This window comes from Nilaparvata lugens, chromosome 6 (genome assembly GCF_014356525.2).
Source record: "Nilaparvata lugens isolate BPH chromosome 6, ASM1435652v1, whole genome shotgun sequence".
Taxonomy (NCBI): Eukaryota; Metazoa; Arthropoda; class Insecta; order Hemiptera; family Delphacidae; genus Nilaparvata; species Nilaparvata lugens.
Genome location: NC_052509.1, coordinates 38,547,747 through 38,561,472, shown reverse-complemented (window position 1 = coordinate 38,561,472; position 13,726 = coordinate 38,547,747). Strand labels below are relative to the sequence as shown.

Below are 13,726 nucleotides of genomic sequence, written 5' to 3'. Positions count from 1 at the left end.
GTAATGGCATATAATAGGAAGAATGTAAAATTGGGGTCAACATTTTTAATTGAGAAAATTGATTACATACTGTAATCAAATCCAACACAGTATTATATGAATTGTTTTTATATTCAATATGACAACATAAATATGAGTACTACAAAATGTTATCAATTCATTCAAAATTAAAAGTCAAACGAATGCAGCTCATAAACATACTGTAATCGAATAATCATTTTTAACAATTTGGGAATTTTATATTGATAAAAAGCAAAAAAAAAGAAAACAAAGTGATAAATATTGATAATAATAATAAGACATACGGTAATTGACATAATAAATCCTAATCAGAAACTGTAATAAAATACACCTTACCCTCAACAAAAATTGAGAAATTGCAAGATATTTGATTGAAACTAGGGTCTGTGGCAGTGTATGTAATTACTGTTATGCCTGGTCCCAACAGCAATGGAGATTCCAAGGCTGGTTCATTCCACAGTAGAACTGATTCATTCGAGTTATCTGTAAGAATATTGTATTAATAAGAATAAAAATAATAACTAACATTTACACAAAAATGTTACTAAAATACTTAACTGAATGTGCTGTCAATTTTTCATTGATGAATAATGCAAAATATTCGTCTGCAAATAACTAACTACAAGGGGAGAAATAACAATTATAATTGTGAATTGTTGACTGACCTACTGGTTCCGGTTCAATCCAGCTCACCAGTGCTTTTCCAGATGAAGAATCTGGAGTCATGAATATATCGGGTGGACATTGCAGCATGGGTGGAGTGACATCTGAAATTAAATTATTGAAAATGAAACAAAATGAATTACATATTATTCAATTGAATAACTGGGTTAGTTCACCAATGTTGATCAACCAAGCTTATAGAGAAAAATGGAAAATGAATTAATGAAAAGTGAAGGAACAAAGAGAATGGAATGATGCCAAAGATGGAAATAATAGATAGAGATTAAGTAATACAGATGGAAAGAATGATATATATAATTTCTGAATGACGTGTGAGAGTTTGATTGGGCCGGTTTCAATTGCCAGATCATGATAGACCTCTGGTAAATAACAAATGAATGAGCAGCATTAAAATATATTTTACAGAGAAAAATTTCATACCACTTTCAAAGAAGAGAAAAAATGGAGAAAGAATAAATATGAAACAGTAATAATAATAACACAAATAAGAGTACCGTAAGGGTTCCAATGTATAGAACAGATTGTACTAATTTATGTACAGTTTCTATAATATTGTCTCAAATAATAGTTATGATAGCTACGAATGTAATTTTCAAGTTATAATTTATATTTATAGATTATAGTAGTTCATCAGCTACTTTTAAGAAGAAGGTACTTCTAAAAATTCATCAGGATGAGAGCAGTTTTGGGCTGAATCTGTTGTTCTCTCCCGACCATAGTATTTTATCTTACAATTTTTAATTGTCAAAATAAATAGATTAGAAGTGTTTTCATTCCCCATTGCATTATAAATAATCAATACACATTTACCGCTTGATCACATGATTACCAGCCGGATTTTTTTAAAATAAATACATATATAATATAAATATAAGCAATCATGAATAAATCAATTATTAAATTAATGTATTCAATGTTTCTATGAGCTTACTAAGTAAAGCAATGATATGAGAAAATTATAAATTACATATTAAAATGTGTTATTTACCAAGACAGGTTGTTGTTTCTTTTCTTCTGCTCCATACACCTTTCGCTAGACATTTTTGCTGATCAGGTCCATGCAACTCATAGCCTGGCAAACACGAGATCTCACACATTTTTCCAAATTCATGTTTCTTTCTCGAAGTACAATTTTCAGGCGAATAGAATCCGTTGTTGATTGGTGGCAGAGCTGGGCATTGCATAGCTGCAAAATATTATAGATGTTATATTGTTCAGTGAGTAACAAGCAATTGAAATTCTGGATCTATTGTTAATGAATAATTCATTGGTATACTAGGTACATAGGGTTTATCAATTCAATACTAAGCTTTACCATTGCAACCCGGATCAGTAGTAGGTATATTCATCCAGCTGCAGTGTGATTCACTTTCAAAAGTCAGCATTCCCTATGACTAACATAAATGCTTTCTATTCAAATAGAATATTATTATGATTCATTCAAATTCATATTTTGAGCCAATCTGAATAGGACATTGCTCGAAAGCTCCTTCAATGAAACTCATATTCCGTCTATATTACTTTGATTAATTTTTGACTGACAGAATAATGTTATGAATCTTCAATTCATTTTCATGAGTCCACTTCTTCCCCTACACAAATCAAATAACAATTCTTCAATGTTGTTTTCTATCACGAACTGCTTACTATCTAATCACTTTTTTGTTATTGAAAAGAACAACTAGCAGTCCAATCTCTCCAATAAATGAATTTATTCACTTACAGTAGCCTTAGTGAATAATTTCATTACTGTAAGGGAATAAGTTCATTTATTGGAGAAATTTGACTGCTAGTCGTTCTTTTTAATAACAAAAAAGTGGTCAAATAACAATGTAGGAATATTGTGTAATAATATAATATAAGTCCTGGCTGACTCATTTTACAGAAATATTGAAATAAATAATGATTCAATTATACCTTTGCATATATTGGATCTTCCATCCCACTTAGACAGAGGGAGACAGGTGCGTTTCTTGGAGCCAATCAGAAAAAATCCATCATCACACGTGGCAACACACTCGGCGTCCACAGGTGAGTCAAGCTCTGGTTCGTCCGGATAACAGGTCAGGTTTCCGTTCTCAATAATAGGTAGTCTTGGACAACGTTTAACTGAAAAAATTCCATTTTATTGATGATTTATAAGGTCTTCCTGATGTACAGGAAAATGTTGATGATGGAGCTTTCCATTTCTCCCATACCGGCTCCCATATCACTCCTAAATTCATTATTGTCAATTCCTTTTTGAAAGCCTTCTTGATATAACACACCTATATGGAAGAATTGTTGGGCCTAAATTCTAAATTATCAATCCATTTTTGAAAGCCTTCTTGATATAACACACCTACATGGAAAAATAGTTGGAGGAGTTATCAGTTTCTCACCCTTTTCCATATTACAACTTCTAGATTCAACCTGCTTTGATAAATTAATTCATAAATGTAAAATCGCATCATCTATGTGACCAGCGAAATAAGACGATTGCCAGCCCAACGTGAGTCACGTCTTGATCAGAACGACAACATAGAGGTCATCCAACTGCTGGACAATACTCAACTCACGAGGCGATTGAAGAGGTCAAAACCCTTCGAGTATAGGGCTAGTGGAGTAAAAATAAAAATGTATAAAATCCTGTTTATGAGAAAATATAATTCTACATAATAGTAAGAATTGCAGTGAATGGAAAGAATGTACCGGTAGTATAATTATATTTTATAGAAAATAACCAAGGACTTCACTGGAAGACGTTAATAAGAAAAATGATTTAGATTAAAGATATATTGACGAAAAATTAATGGTTAGTCAGAGTGACTACTAGTTTTAATATGATTAATGAAAAATAATGTAAATGCATGAATGCATATCAATGATTAAATTTTTCATATGATAATTGTAATATTACATTTTTTCTTTATTAAAATCGAATCTTCAATTCGAGATCTATAAAACTTGATAGTAAATATCAGAGTAATCGATATGCAGACAACTTTTTAACTGAGAATTTATCGTAAATAATTGTGTTGCATTCCATGGTATCACCGAAACAGAGAAACAGAATTATTAATAGATTATTTAAATATAGATGATATATAAATTTAAAATAACAGTTTCGAAATAAAGTTTTATTGAGAACAAATATAAAATGTAAATTCTAAACTTGTAATTTATAATTTTTTGGAATTTAATATCAATGATGTGTCCATAACGTTGACACTGATTTTGAGGTGTGGTCTTTGCTGTACTTTGTGCTTGTTCTTCTCTAGAAAAATGATTGCTGGCTATGGAAAATGTTTTGTGCTCTCTGAATATTTTTCTGTTTAATTGAAATTTATAATGTTTTAAATTGAGTTTTTGAACAGTTTTATAGTGTTCTAATTTTGTATAAAATTGTTTTGTGTGTATACAAGCCTATAGCCATTGTTTTCAACTATATAAACTGGATAAGTATTTTAGCTTGTAATGATGCTAGGATGTTTAAGTGTGTAAGGTATTGTATTGTGGATTTGTGTTGTATATTGCCAAAATTCTTCTGAAGATTATAAGTTGGTTTGCTCTGAAAACTGGATTTCTCATTCATAGGCGATAGATCCATTCATAGTTTATCAAGAATCTACCACTTTGGAGCCGATAACTTCCTGTAGGTTAATAGGTGTGAAATGCTATCCAACCTATTTAGGAGAAATTGGTAGCACGGCATAATTTAATTTGAGTTATTCTATGAAATAGGCTACATTTTTCTAGAATAAATATTTTGTTAAATCAAATTTCATTTGATAGACTAAAGGCTACCTGAAGAATGTACTCTCATAATTTCAATAATTTTCTGCCACCTTTTATTGTGAAATGATTTGTTCCATAATGTTCACCTTTATGGTGTAGGCAGCTTTTATGAAAATTCAGGAATTAACAGTTTTGTTCCTTTCCCATTCATTTGCTTGATTAGTGGCCAATCTTGTAAGGTGGCAAATTTCAATTTCAATGACTGCATAACTTACTTGTACAAGTGACGGGGATGCCGGACCAGGTGCCGTTGGGCAGACAGATGCGGATGCTGGAGCCATCCAGCGTGTGTGCACTGTCACAGCGCACCCCACACGCGGCGTTCATCAGGGTGCTACACCATCCGTGCACCATGAACCCATTCTCCGGCACATCCAAGTCCGGACAGTGCACCACTCAACATTTAACACATTCAATTCAATTCAATTAAATTCGTTTTATTTCCAAAAAACATAATACACGAATAAGAAATACAATATACAACATATTTTGGAATCCCCCTACTAGTTATCCATCTGTGTGTAGGGGGGGGGGGAGTTCCACTTTATACACAAGCTTAATCTGCTCAGTGCTCATAGAAGTAGATGATAGAGAATACACTTATATTATGGATGTATTATTAATATTCTGATTAAAAAATAGATATTACATTGTGCTGATGTATATTGAAGAATGAGTATGTAGGAATAAGTATACTCAATACATTGATTGATTAATAGAATAAATAAAGAAGAAAAAACAATATTTTATTGAGGACCGCAGTGGCAGGGATTCAAGAAATTCTCAGAAGAGTGAATGAAAAAAAGCATAAACCAGAAAGGCAAAACAGTCAAACCGGTTATATCAATGATGAAAGGGTATTCCCCAGCACACAATGATTATGAATCCTGTGTTATGCCGGGATTCAGAATAGCATAATCGCTACGCAGTGTATGGTAAGAGTCCATAATTGTGTCTTTTTCCTTTCCTGTAGCCTATTTTTCTTGGCCCTTAATCTTTTCAAATTTCGATCTTTCCTGTCTTTGTGTAATGTTCAGTAAAATTCTTCTATGATGCATATCTTAACCAATCTTGTCCATAGTCATTTAAATTTGTATTTTTTTTCTGAAATAATTTTGGAAGTTAAAATAGTAGCTTATTTTCCTAATCTTTAAATTGTTGATAAAACTTAACTTTTTAAAATCTATCTATTGTAGTGTAAATAATTGTTTGCTTGCAGTATATTTTTTCATCATGTATTACATATTTTAATTATGTCTATTCTTTGTCAGGTATCATATCAGGTAACTAGGTTTTTCAGAGCAATTATGTCCCATTTTCTCATCTTTCATTGCATATCGTGCCATAAGCCATATGTAATTAGGTTATAATTTTCTTCTGGGCTTTTAACCCATTTTGCAATTTTTCTATTTTCAGTATATTTTTATTAAATATACTTCCTTATGAAAGTTTAGAACTGACATGTAGGATGGGCTCTAATTAATCTTTCTCTTCCTTGTATTATTTAGGAAATTTATTTACTCAATTTTTCTTTTTCTCTTATTTGTATTTTTTAGGGAACTTATTTACCCATTATTCATCTTGATTGTCTTTGTATTGTAATATTGAAATGTTTGTACTTATTATACAGTCTTCAAATTCTGAAATTATTTAAAAAATAAATGGTACAATTTAGAACATGCTGAAATTTAATCTTATGTATAAATTCTTTTGTTATAATAATAATACTTCAAAATTTGAAAGTATTAATGAATTGTGTCACCATATATATGAGATGTTCAATATAAATGAAAGTTAACTTGATAATAATGTTTTCATTAAATAAAAACGTCTTGTCATATTATTAATTGAAATGAGTTAAAGATTAAAATTTTCTAAAGTTTTTGTAATTGATGTCTTTTTCTAAATTTTAAAAACTGTTTGTTCTATAAATTTTGATATGATTGATTATCGTTTGAAATGGATGCTGGAGTGTATGTAGAATTTTTAGTGGGGTTTGTTGATTAGAATTTTGCTGGTATGTGATTGTTTTTTGAGATGGAAACCCATTATTGCCTAAAGAAGGAATAACAGAGGTTATGACTTAGAGAGGCAGTAATGAGATAATATTTTTTGTGTTGATTACTTATGTTGATTGCCATAGATGCAGATGATTACTTATGAATATTGATTGCCTTTGAAGCAAAATATTATTGATGTTTTGAATGATTTCTTGTTTAATGATTGATAGTAAAGTTTTGTCATGAAATGTAGTTTGTGTTTAGAACATTGAAAAGTCAAAATAAACTATAGTATCCAACAAACAATGATTAATAATATTAAATAATTTGCTTTTTATACAATATTTGAACAAAAAATTAAAATGAAAATTTATAAATGTGTCCACATAAATAATTTTGAGTCCCTGAATGATAAATCATAAATGTGAATGAATTTGCTATAAATGCTATAAATGAAATGTTATACTAAATGATAATGAAATGCAGATATATTGTATTATGAAATGATTGTGAATAGAAGACCAATTGTCTGAAATATTATTGAAATATGTATTGAAATTATTTTTGTTGTGATGATCTGATTTTTTTTACAATTTTGATAATGATACAGAGTGTTATGAAATTTACGTAACATGTATTTGTTTATGTTCTAAATTTTGAAGAATGGATTAAATTTTGTTATTTGAACAGTGAATAAATGAAAATGAAATTTTTTTATTGAAATTTTGTAATTGTTGTCTCCAAATTTCACAATTTATGTATTGCTGACTGTATAATAAGATGTTAACAAATTTCATTTTTATATTGATTATATACTTAGAAATAATTTTCATGTGTATTAGATTGTATTGGTAGCCTAATAAAAATTTTCTTTTCAGTTTATAAGCATTTTAAGATAACAGGTACAGCATGGACATTAACATCGAAATAATTATCATGTGAATCTCAAAATCAGCAACAAGTGAATGCTATGAAGAGTGTTAAGAACATTTGGGTGATTTTCGAACTAGTGTGACTCATTAATTGACTATCAATGCCAATGTCAACACCAATATCTACACAAATAACTACGCCAATATCTACGCTGATGCTTATGCCAATGCCAACGCCAATATGTACACCAATAACTACGCCGATATCTACGCCAATATCTACACCAATATCTACACCAATAACTACGCCAATATCTATGCTGATGCTTACGCCAATGCCAACGCCGATATCTACACCAATGTCTACGCCGATGCCTGCGCCGATGCCAATGCCTGCGCCAATGTTGATGCCAATGCCTACGACAATGCCGACACCAAAGCATATGCCAATGACAATGCCAACGCCTATTGCTGACCATGTAACTCAAACTTCAACACTACCACATTACCTGGAGGTAATTGCCATCCATGTTCACATTCACAACTTTGAATTCAGAATAACAGTCACAGTATCATGAAAGAATTGATTCAAAAAATCCTCTCCTAAATTATTCCTGTATGCAGAACTTTAAACCTTGAAAGCTGAAAATATCAAAAAACCAAACCTTACCTAAATTAATCCTCACCTAAGTTAATCCTGTATGCAGCGTCTATCTCTTTTCAAAAAAAAACAAATTACATTGTCATTTCAAGCCTGAAATGTACATTGTATAATTATATGATACAAAATTTACGTGACTCTATATCGAGTTTGGTATGCAGCCATCTACTACAAGCATGAGGCAATGCTAACTGAGATGTCACCTGTATTGAGTTTGGTATGCAGCCATCTACTACAAGCATGAGGCAATGCTAACTGAGATGTCACCTGTATCGAGTTTGGTATGCATCAGTCGACTACAAGTATCAGCCCAACACTACGTGCATCCAGATCAGCCCAACACTACGAGTATTCGGATCAGCCCAACACTGATGTCATCACACTGGAGTCACACTAAACTGAAATTCATACTGAGTGCCTTAACGGACTGTTTTCCAAAATTTGCATCGATAAAATCAACTGCATCAATAGTGAAAGAAATGAACATTTTTTGATTTATTGAAATTTTATGTGAAAATTAAATGTAACAATTCATCAATTCATTTAAAAAAAAAATTTTTTTGTTCAACATACTAAATTTTCATGCAATAAAAAATTGAATTTTTCTATCTATTAAATTTATGTGCAATTTCAAAAACTATTCTTTATATATATATATTAAATTTTGTGTTGAGATATTTTCCTTAATTATGTAGCTAAATCAACAGTAATTTCGATATTCTATACTTTGAAATATTGTTCGGAAACGTATAACAAATGCTATTGATGAATTTTTATAATAATTTTCAATTATAGTTGACATGTAATGTTTTTATAGAAAAAATTGTTACTGTTCTCAAATTTAATTTCAACAATTTCCATTTGTTTCAATGTAATTTTTTTTCTTTAAATTCTCAAACAGTAAAATTTTTTATGTCAAGAGGGGGGTATTTGTAATATTACATTTTTTCTCGATTAAAATCGAATCTTCAATTCGAGATCTATAAAACTTGATAGTAAATATCAGAGTAATCGATATGTGGACAACTTTTTAACTGAGAATTTATCGTAAATAATTGTGTTGCATTCCATGGTATACCAAAACAGAGAAACAGAATTATTAATAGATTATTTAAATATAGATGATATATAAATTTAAAATAACAGTTTCGAAATAAAGTTTTATTGAGAACAAATATAAAATGTAAATTCTAAACTTGTAATTTATAATTTTTTGGAATTCAATATCAATGACATGTCCATAACGTTGACACTGATTTTGAGGTGTGGTCTTTGCTCTGTACTTTGTGCTTGTTCTTCTCTAGAAAAATGATGGCTGGCTATGGAAAATGTTTTGTGCTCTCTGAATATTTTTCTGTTTAATTGAAATTTATAATGTTTTAAATTGAGTTTTTAAACAGTTTTATGGTGTTCTAACTTTGTATAAAATTGTTTTGTGTGTATACAAGCCTATAGCCATTGTTTTCAACTATATAAACTGGATAAGTATTTTAGCTTGTAATGATGCTAGGATGTTTAAGTGTGTAAGGTATTGTATTGTGGATTTGTGTTGTATATTGCCAAAATTCTTCTGAAGATTATAAGTTGGTTTGCTCTGAAAACTGGATTTCTCATTCATAGGCGATAGATCCATTCATAGTTTATCAAGAATCTACCACTTTGGAGCCGATAACTTCCTGTAGGTTAATAGGTGTGAAATGCTATCCAACCTATTTAGGAGAAATTGGTAGCACGGCATAATTTAATTTGAGTTATTCTATGAAATAGGCTACATTTTTCTAGAATAAATATTTTGTTAAATCAAATTTCATTTGATAGACTAAAGGCTACCTGAAGAATGTACTCTCATAATTTCAATAATTTTCTGCCACCTTTTATTGTGAAATGATTTGTTCCATAATGTTCACCTTTATGGTGTAGGCAGCTTTTATGAAAATTCAGGAATTAACAGTTTTGTTCCTTTCCCATTCATTTGCTTGATTAGTGGCCAATCTTGTAAGGCGGCAAATTTCAATTTCAATGACTGCATAACTTACTTGTACAAGTGACGGGGATGCCGGACCAGGTGCCGTTGGGCAGACAGATGCGGATGCTGGAGCCATCCAGCGTGTGTGCACTGTCACAGCGCACCCCACACGCGGCGTTCATCAGGGTGCTACACCATCCGTGCACCATGAACCCATTCTCCGGCACATCCAAGTCCGGACAGTGCACCACTCAACATTTAACACATTCAATTCAATTCAATTAAATTCATTTTATTTCCAAAAAACATAATACACGAATAAGAAATACAATATACAACATATTTTGGAATCCCCCTACTAGTCTATCCATCTGTGTGTAGGGGGGGGGAGTTCCACTTTATACACAAGCTTAATCTGCTCAGTGCTCATAGAAGTAGATGATAGAGAATACACTTATATTATGGATGTATTATTAATATTCTGATTAAAAAATAGATATTACATTGTGCTGATGTATATTGAAGAATGAGTATGTAGGAATAAGTATACTCAATACATTGATTGATTAATAGAATAAATAAAGAAGAAAAAACAATATTTTATTGAGGACCGCAGTGGCAGGGATTCAAGAAATTCTCAGAAGAGTGAATGAAAAAAAAGCATAAACCAGAAAGGCAAAACAGTCAAACCGGTTATATCAATGATAAAATAAATACCAATCAATTGTCTGGAAACCTTGAAGTCGTGTTGGTCACCAAGCATAACGAGATTGGAGTAATTCTTCTGAAGCTTCCCAACCAATCTGGTACAGCCACCTGTCCACCCTCTTCCTGAACACTACCAAACTATACGCCTCTGCTTTCCTAATCACCCCTGGCACGTTTCTGTACAAGATATGGGCCAGGTATGAAGGATTTGTCAATTCAGAGCCGTGAGTCAGCTGAGGTATCTCAAAGTTGTAATAATTGGATCTGTGGCGAGTTGAGTAGCTATGGTTAACTGTTTATCCCAGAAGTTCAGTTTTGTATTTTTTTATGTGGATCAACAAAGATTTAATAAAAAGCTGTCTAACATTCATTACGGGAAATTCCATAAACAATTGTATTGTTGGGTATCTAAAGTCTCTCTTTAAAATTGTTTTTATAATTGATCTTTGGGTGACTGTAAGAGGCTCAATGACTGAGGAGGTAGCCCCTCCCCAAGCTAGAATTCCATATATTATTATAGATTGGACATATGCAAAGTAAACTACTTTGCACTGATCCACACTCAGAACATTACTAAGCTCTGAAAATGCGTGAAGCAGCTTTCTGAGCCTATTCTTAGCACACTGGACATGTTGTACCCAACTCATCTTGCAATCCAAGACAACGCCCAGGTATTTGTAATGATCAACGCGCTCAATCATACTACAATAAAACCCATTCAACAAAAGCAAAACTTGAATACATTGCCAACATTACGGATTATACATATGAATGGGTTCTCTTTTCTATGTGCATTTGCTGTTTTTTTAATTAAGTAAACAAAAATGAATGTTCATTTGTACCGGGGCGTAAATGGTGTGCCATAGAGAATTTGAAGGAGCTTTTGATAGGTACCGCGAATCAAAACTGGTTGAGAACCGCTGTTGTACATCCTATCATAAATGCTTTTTCAAATTCTATTATGATCATTCTAGCTCACCATGATGCTTTTCTTGATCTTACTCAACTGAGTACGGTAATTTATTATAAAAAATATATTCAATATAATCTAACTCTAAAATTTGTCTTCTAAAATTGCAAACATATGTCTTGATCATATTTTTTTAAAAGTACCTACATAACAATTATTATTTTATGTGAGCAGTTGTTTGATTCTACTAATGATTGTTACGGTATCGATTCTATTCAACTTATCGTACATAATGCTAGTATTGTTGACTGGTCTATATAATAAATAATATCATTCGACTGGCTTAGAATAAATTCTTATTTTGATAAGAGTTTTGCACCAATAAGCCTAGATTCATTCGTGGGTAATAGAAGAGGAGATAATGGAAGATTGATGAACCAATACAGTTTAGGACTTGATACAGTTGTACGTACGGTAGGTGCCAAAAAACCATATTACCTATATATAAAGATTTCGATAGCACATAACTGAAAATTAAAGTGCTGTCTTATTTTGTTCTATTCTGCATATTCTATCATTCAATAAACATTAAATTAAACTTATTAAATTTCAATTCTCTCGCTCTATCTCTATTTATATAATAAAAGCTCATGCTTGCATGAATGCATCTGTTGTATTCAATCAACATGTTATTCATCACCATATATCATATACTTTGTAATTATTTCATTTTTTTCTTTATATGATTTCCTCTGTTATGAAGAAATATAATATGGTGCTCTTGAATCACTTCCATCATCATTCTAATATAGCCTACGTATTTGATAAGTAGGCTACCGGTAGGCCTTTTCTAGAATGAAAACGAAATTGCCAACAATTGTACATTGAGAGAGTGCATCAACCTACTTTCACATTGACTTGGATCATCCTCAGCAGTTTTGTAGCCCTGTTTGCAATAGCAATCCTCAAAAGCCTTAGCTGGAAATCTGGTATTGTGATTGACATCAGGACAAGGTGTGCATACTGTTATATCACCAGGCACAAGCCCGTCACTGTATGTTCCATTTGGACACACTGTAACAAACAAACACTCATAACACAATGACTTGACAAACATTTTCAATTTAAAGTAGGAAATGGGAAAATACATTTTAAACAAAAATTAGTATTACATGAGCTTTATAACTAGTAATATAATAATTACGGTAATCATTTCTCTTCCCTTATGTAGAAAGACTTTAATAGTTAGGAAATATATTATACGGTATAGTACCTTACAATAAAAATTTATTCAGTTCTAATAAAGATTGGAGTGCAAGTGAATATAATAAACCTATTAGTTTATTTATTTATTAATTCATCAGTAAAAAATTACTTATCATTAAAATAGAATTGGAAAAGCAAAAACAATCAAACCTTTCAATATTACTCTCTCAAATTTAGATTATGAGTTGGAAATAAGCAGGTTAAGTCACTTTTTACTTTTCAATCCACATAACAATATTCTGTCCAAGTTAAATTACCAAGCTATTCATATGTCTTTATCACCTATTTTACTTTGAAGATTGACTTGATACCCACAGTACTTTGTTGAAAACTTGATACTTTTGTAGAAACGTCAACTTTTGTTGAAGTCTTTCAAGAGAGATACATACTAATGCATGGCTCGGAAGAATCAGCCGTTGCCGGACCATAGAAGCCAGGCGGACACAGGCAGGAATAAAAACCGGTTCTCAGTCCACAGCCACACACAGCCGAAGGTGCACACTCATCTCTACAGTGGCTTGTCTCAACTGCAATGTAATGTCCCATTGCCAAATCTGAAAAGATTAAAATTATGATCTGTAAGTGATCATATTTTACTCAAAAACATTTGATTTTGAACGTGAAAATAATATTTTCCTACAGTTACCTTGAAAAGTGACCATTCCTGCACTGATTACAGAACACAAAGAATCACTTTTCCGCTCTCGTGCGCAAAGTATTACTTTGCGTACTCCAGATTTGCAACATGGCAACACAAAATAGTTGGTGGGTTATATGGAGAATTAGTGCACGAAAACAAAAATTAAGTTGGTAACAATGACTGTGGTTAGATTTAGATAAGAATCATTTCAATGGCTACCC

At 31.5% G+C, this 13,726-nt stretch overlaps 1 protein-coding gene across 1 annotated transcript in view; it reads right to left on the bottom strand.

Annotated features, from left to right (window-relative positions):
- LOC111062473 (sushi, von Willebrand factor type A, EGF and pentraxin domain-containing protein 1-like) overlaps positions 1-13,726 on the bottom strand; it is an 85,523-nt gene that overhangs the window by 59,454 nt on the left and 12,343 nt on the right. Inside the window, exons 6-13 of the mRNA XM_039431451.1 lie at positions 13,255-13,419; positions 12,506-12,673; positions 10,052-10,231; positions 4,698-4,877; positions 2,623-2,814; positions 1,694-1,891; positions 687-788; positions 358-504 (exon numbers count right to left, since the gene is read on the bottom strand). Coding sequence (XP_039287385.1) covers positions 358-504; positions 687-788; positions 1,694-1,891; positions 2,623-2,814; positions 4,698-4,877; positions 10,052-10,231; positions 12,506-12,673; positions 13,255-13,419 — 1,332 coding nt within the window. The remainder of the gene's footprint in view (positions 1-357; positions 505-686; positions 789-1,693; positions 1,892-2,622; positions 2,815-4,697; positions 4,878-10,051; positions 10,232-12,505; positions 12,674-13,254; positions 13,420-13,726) is intronic.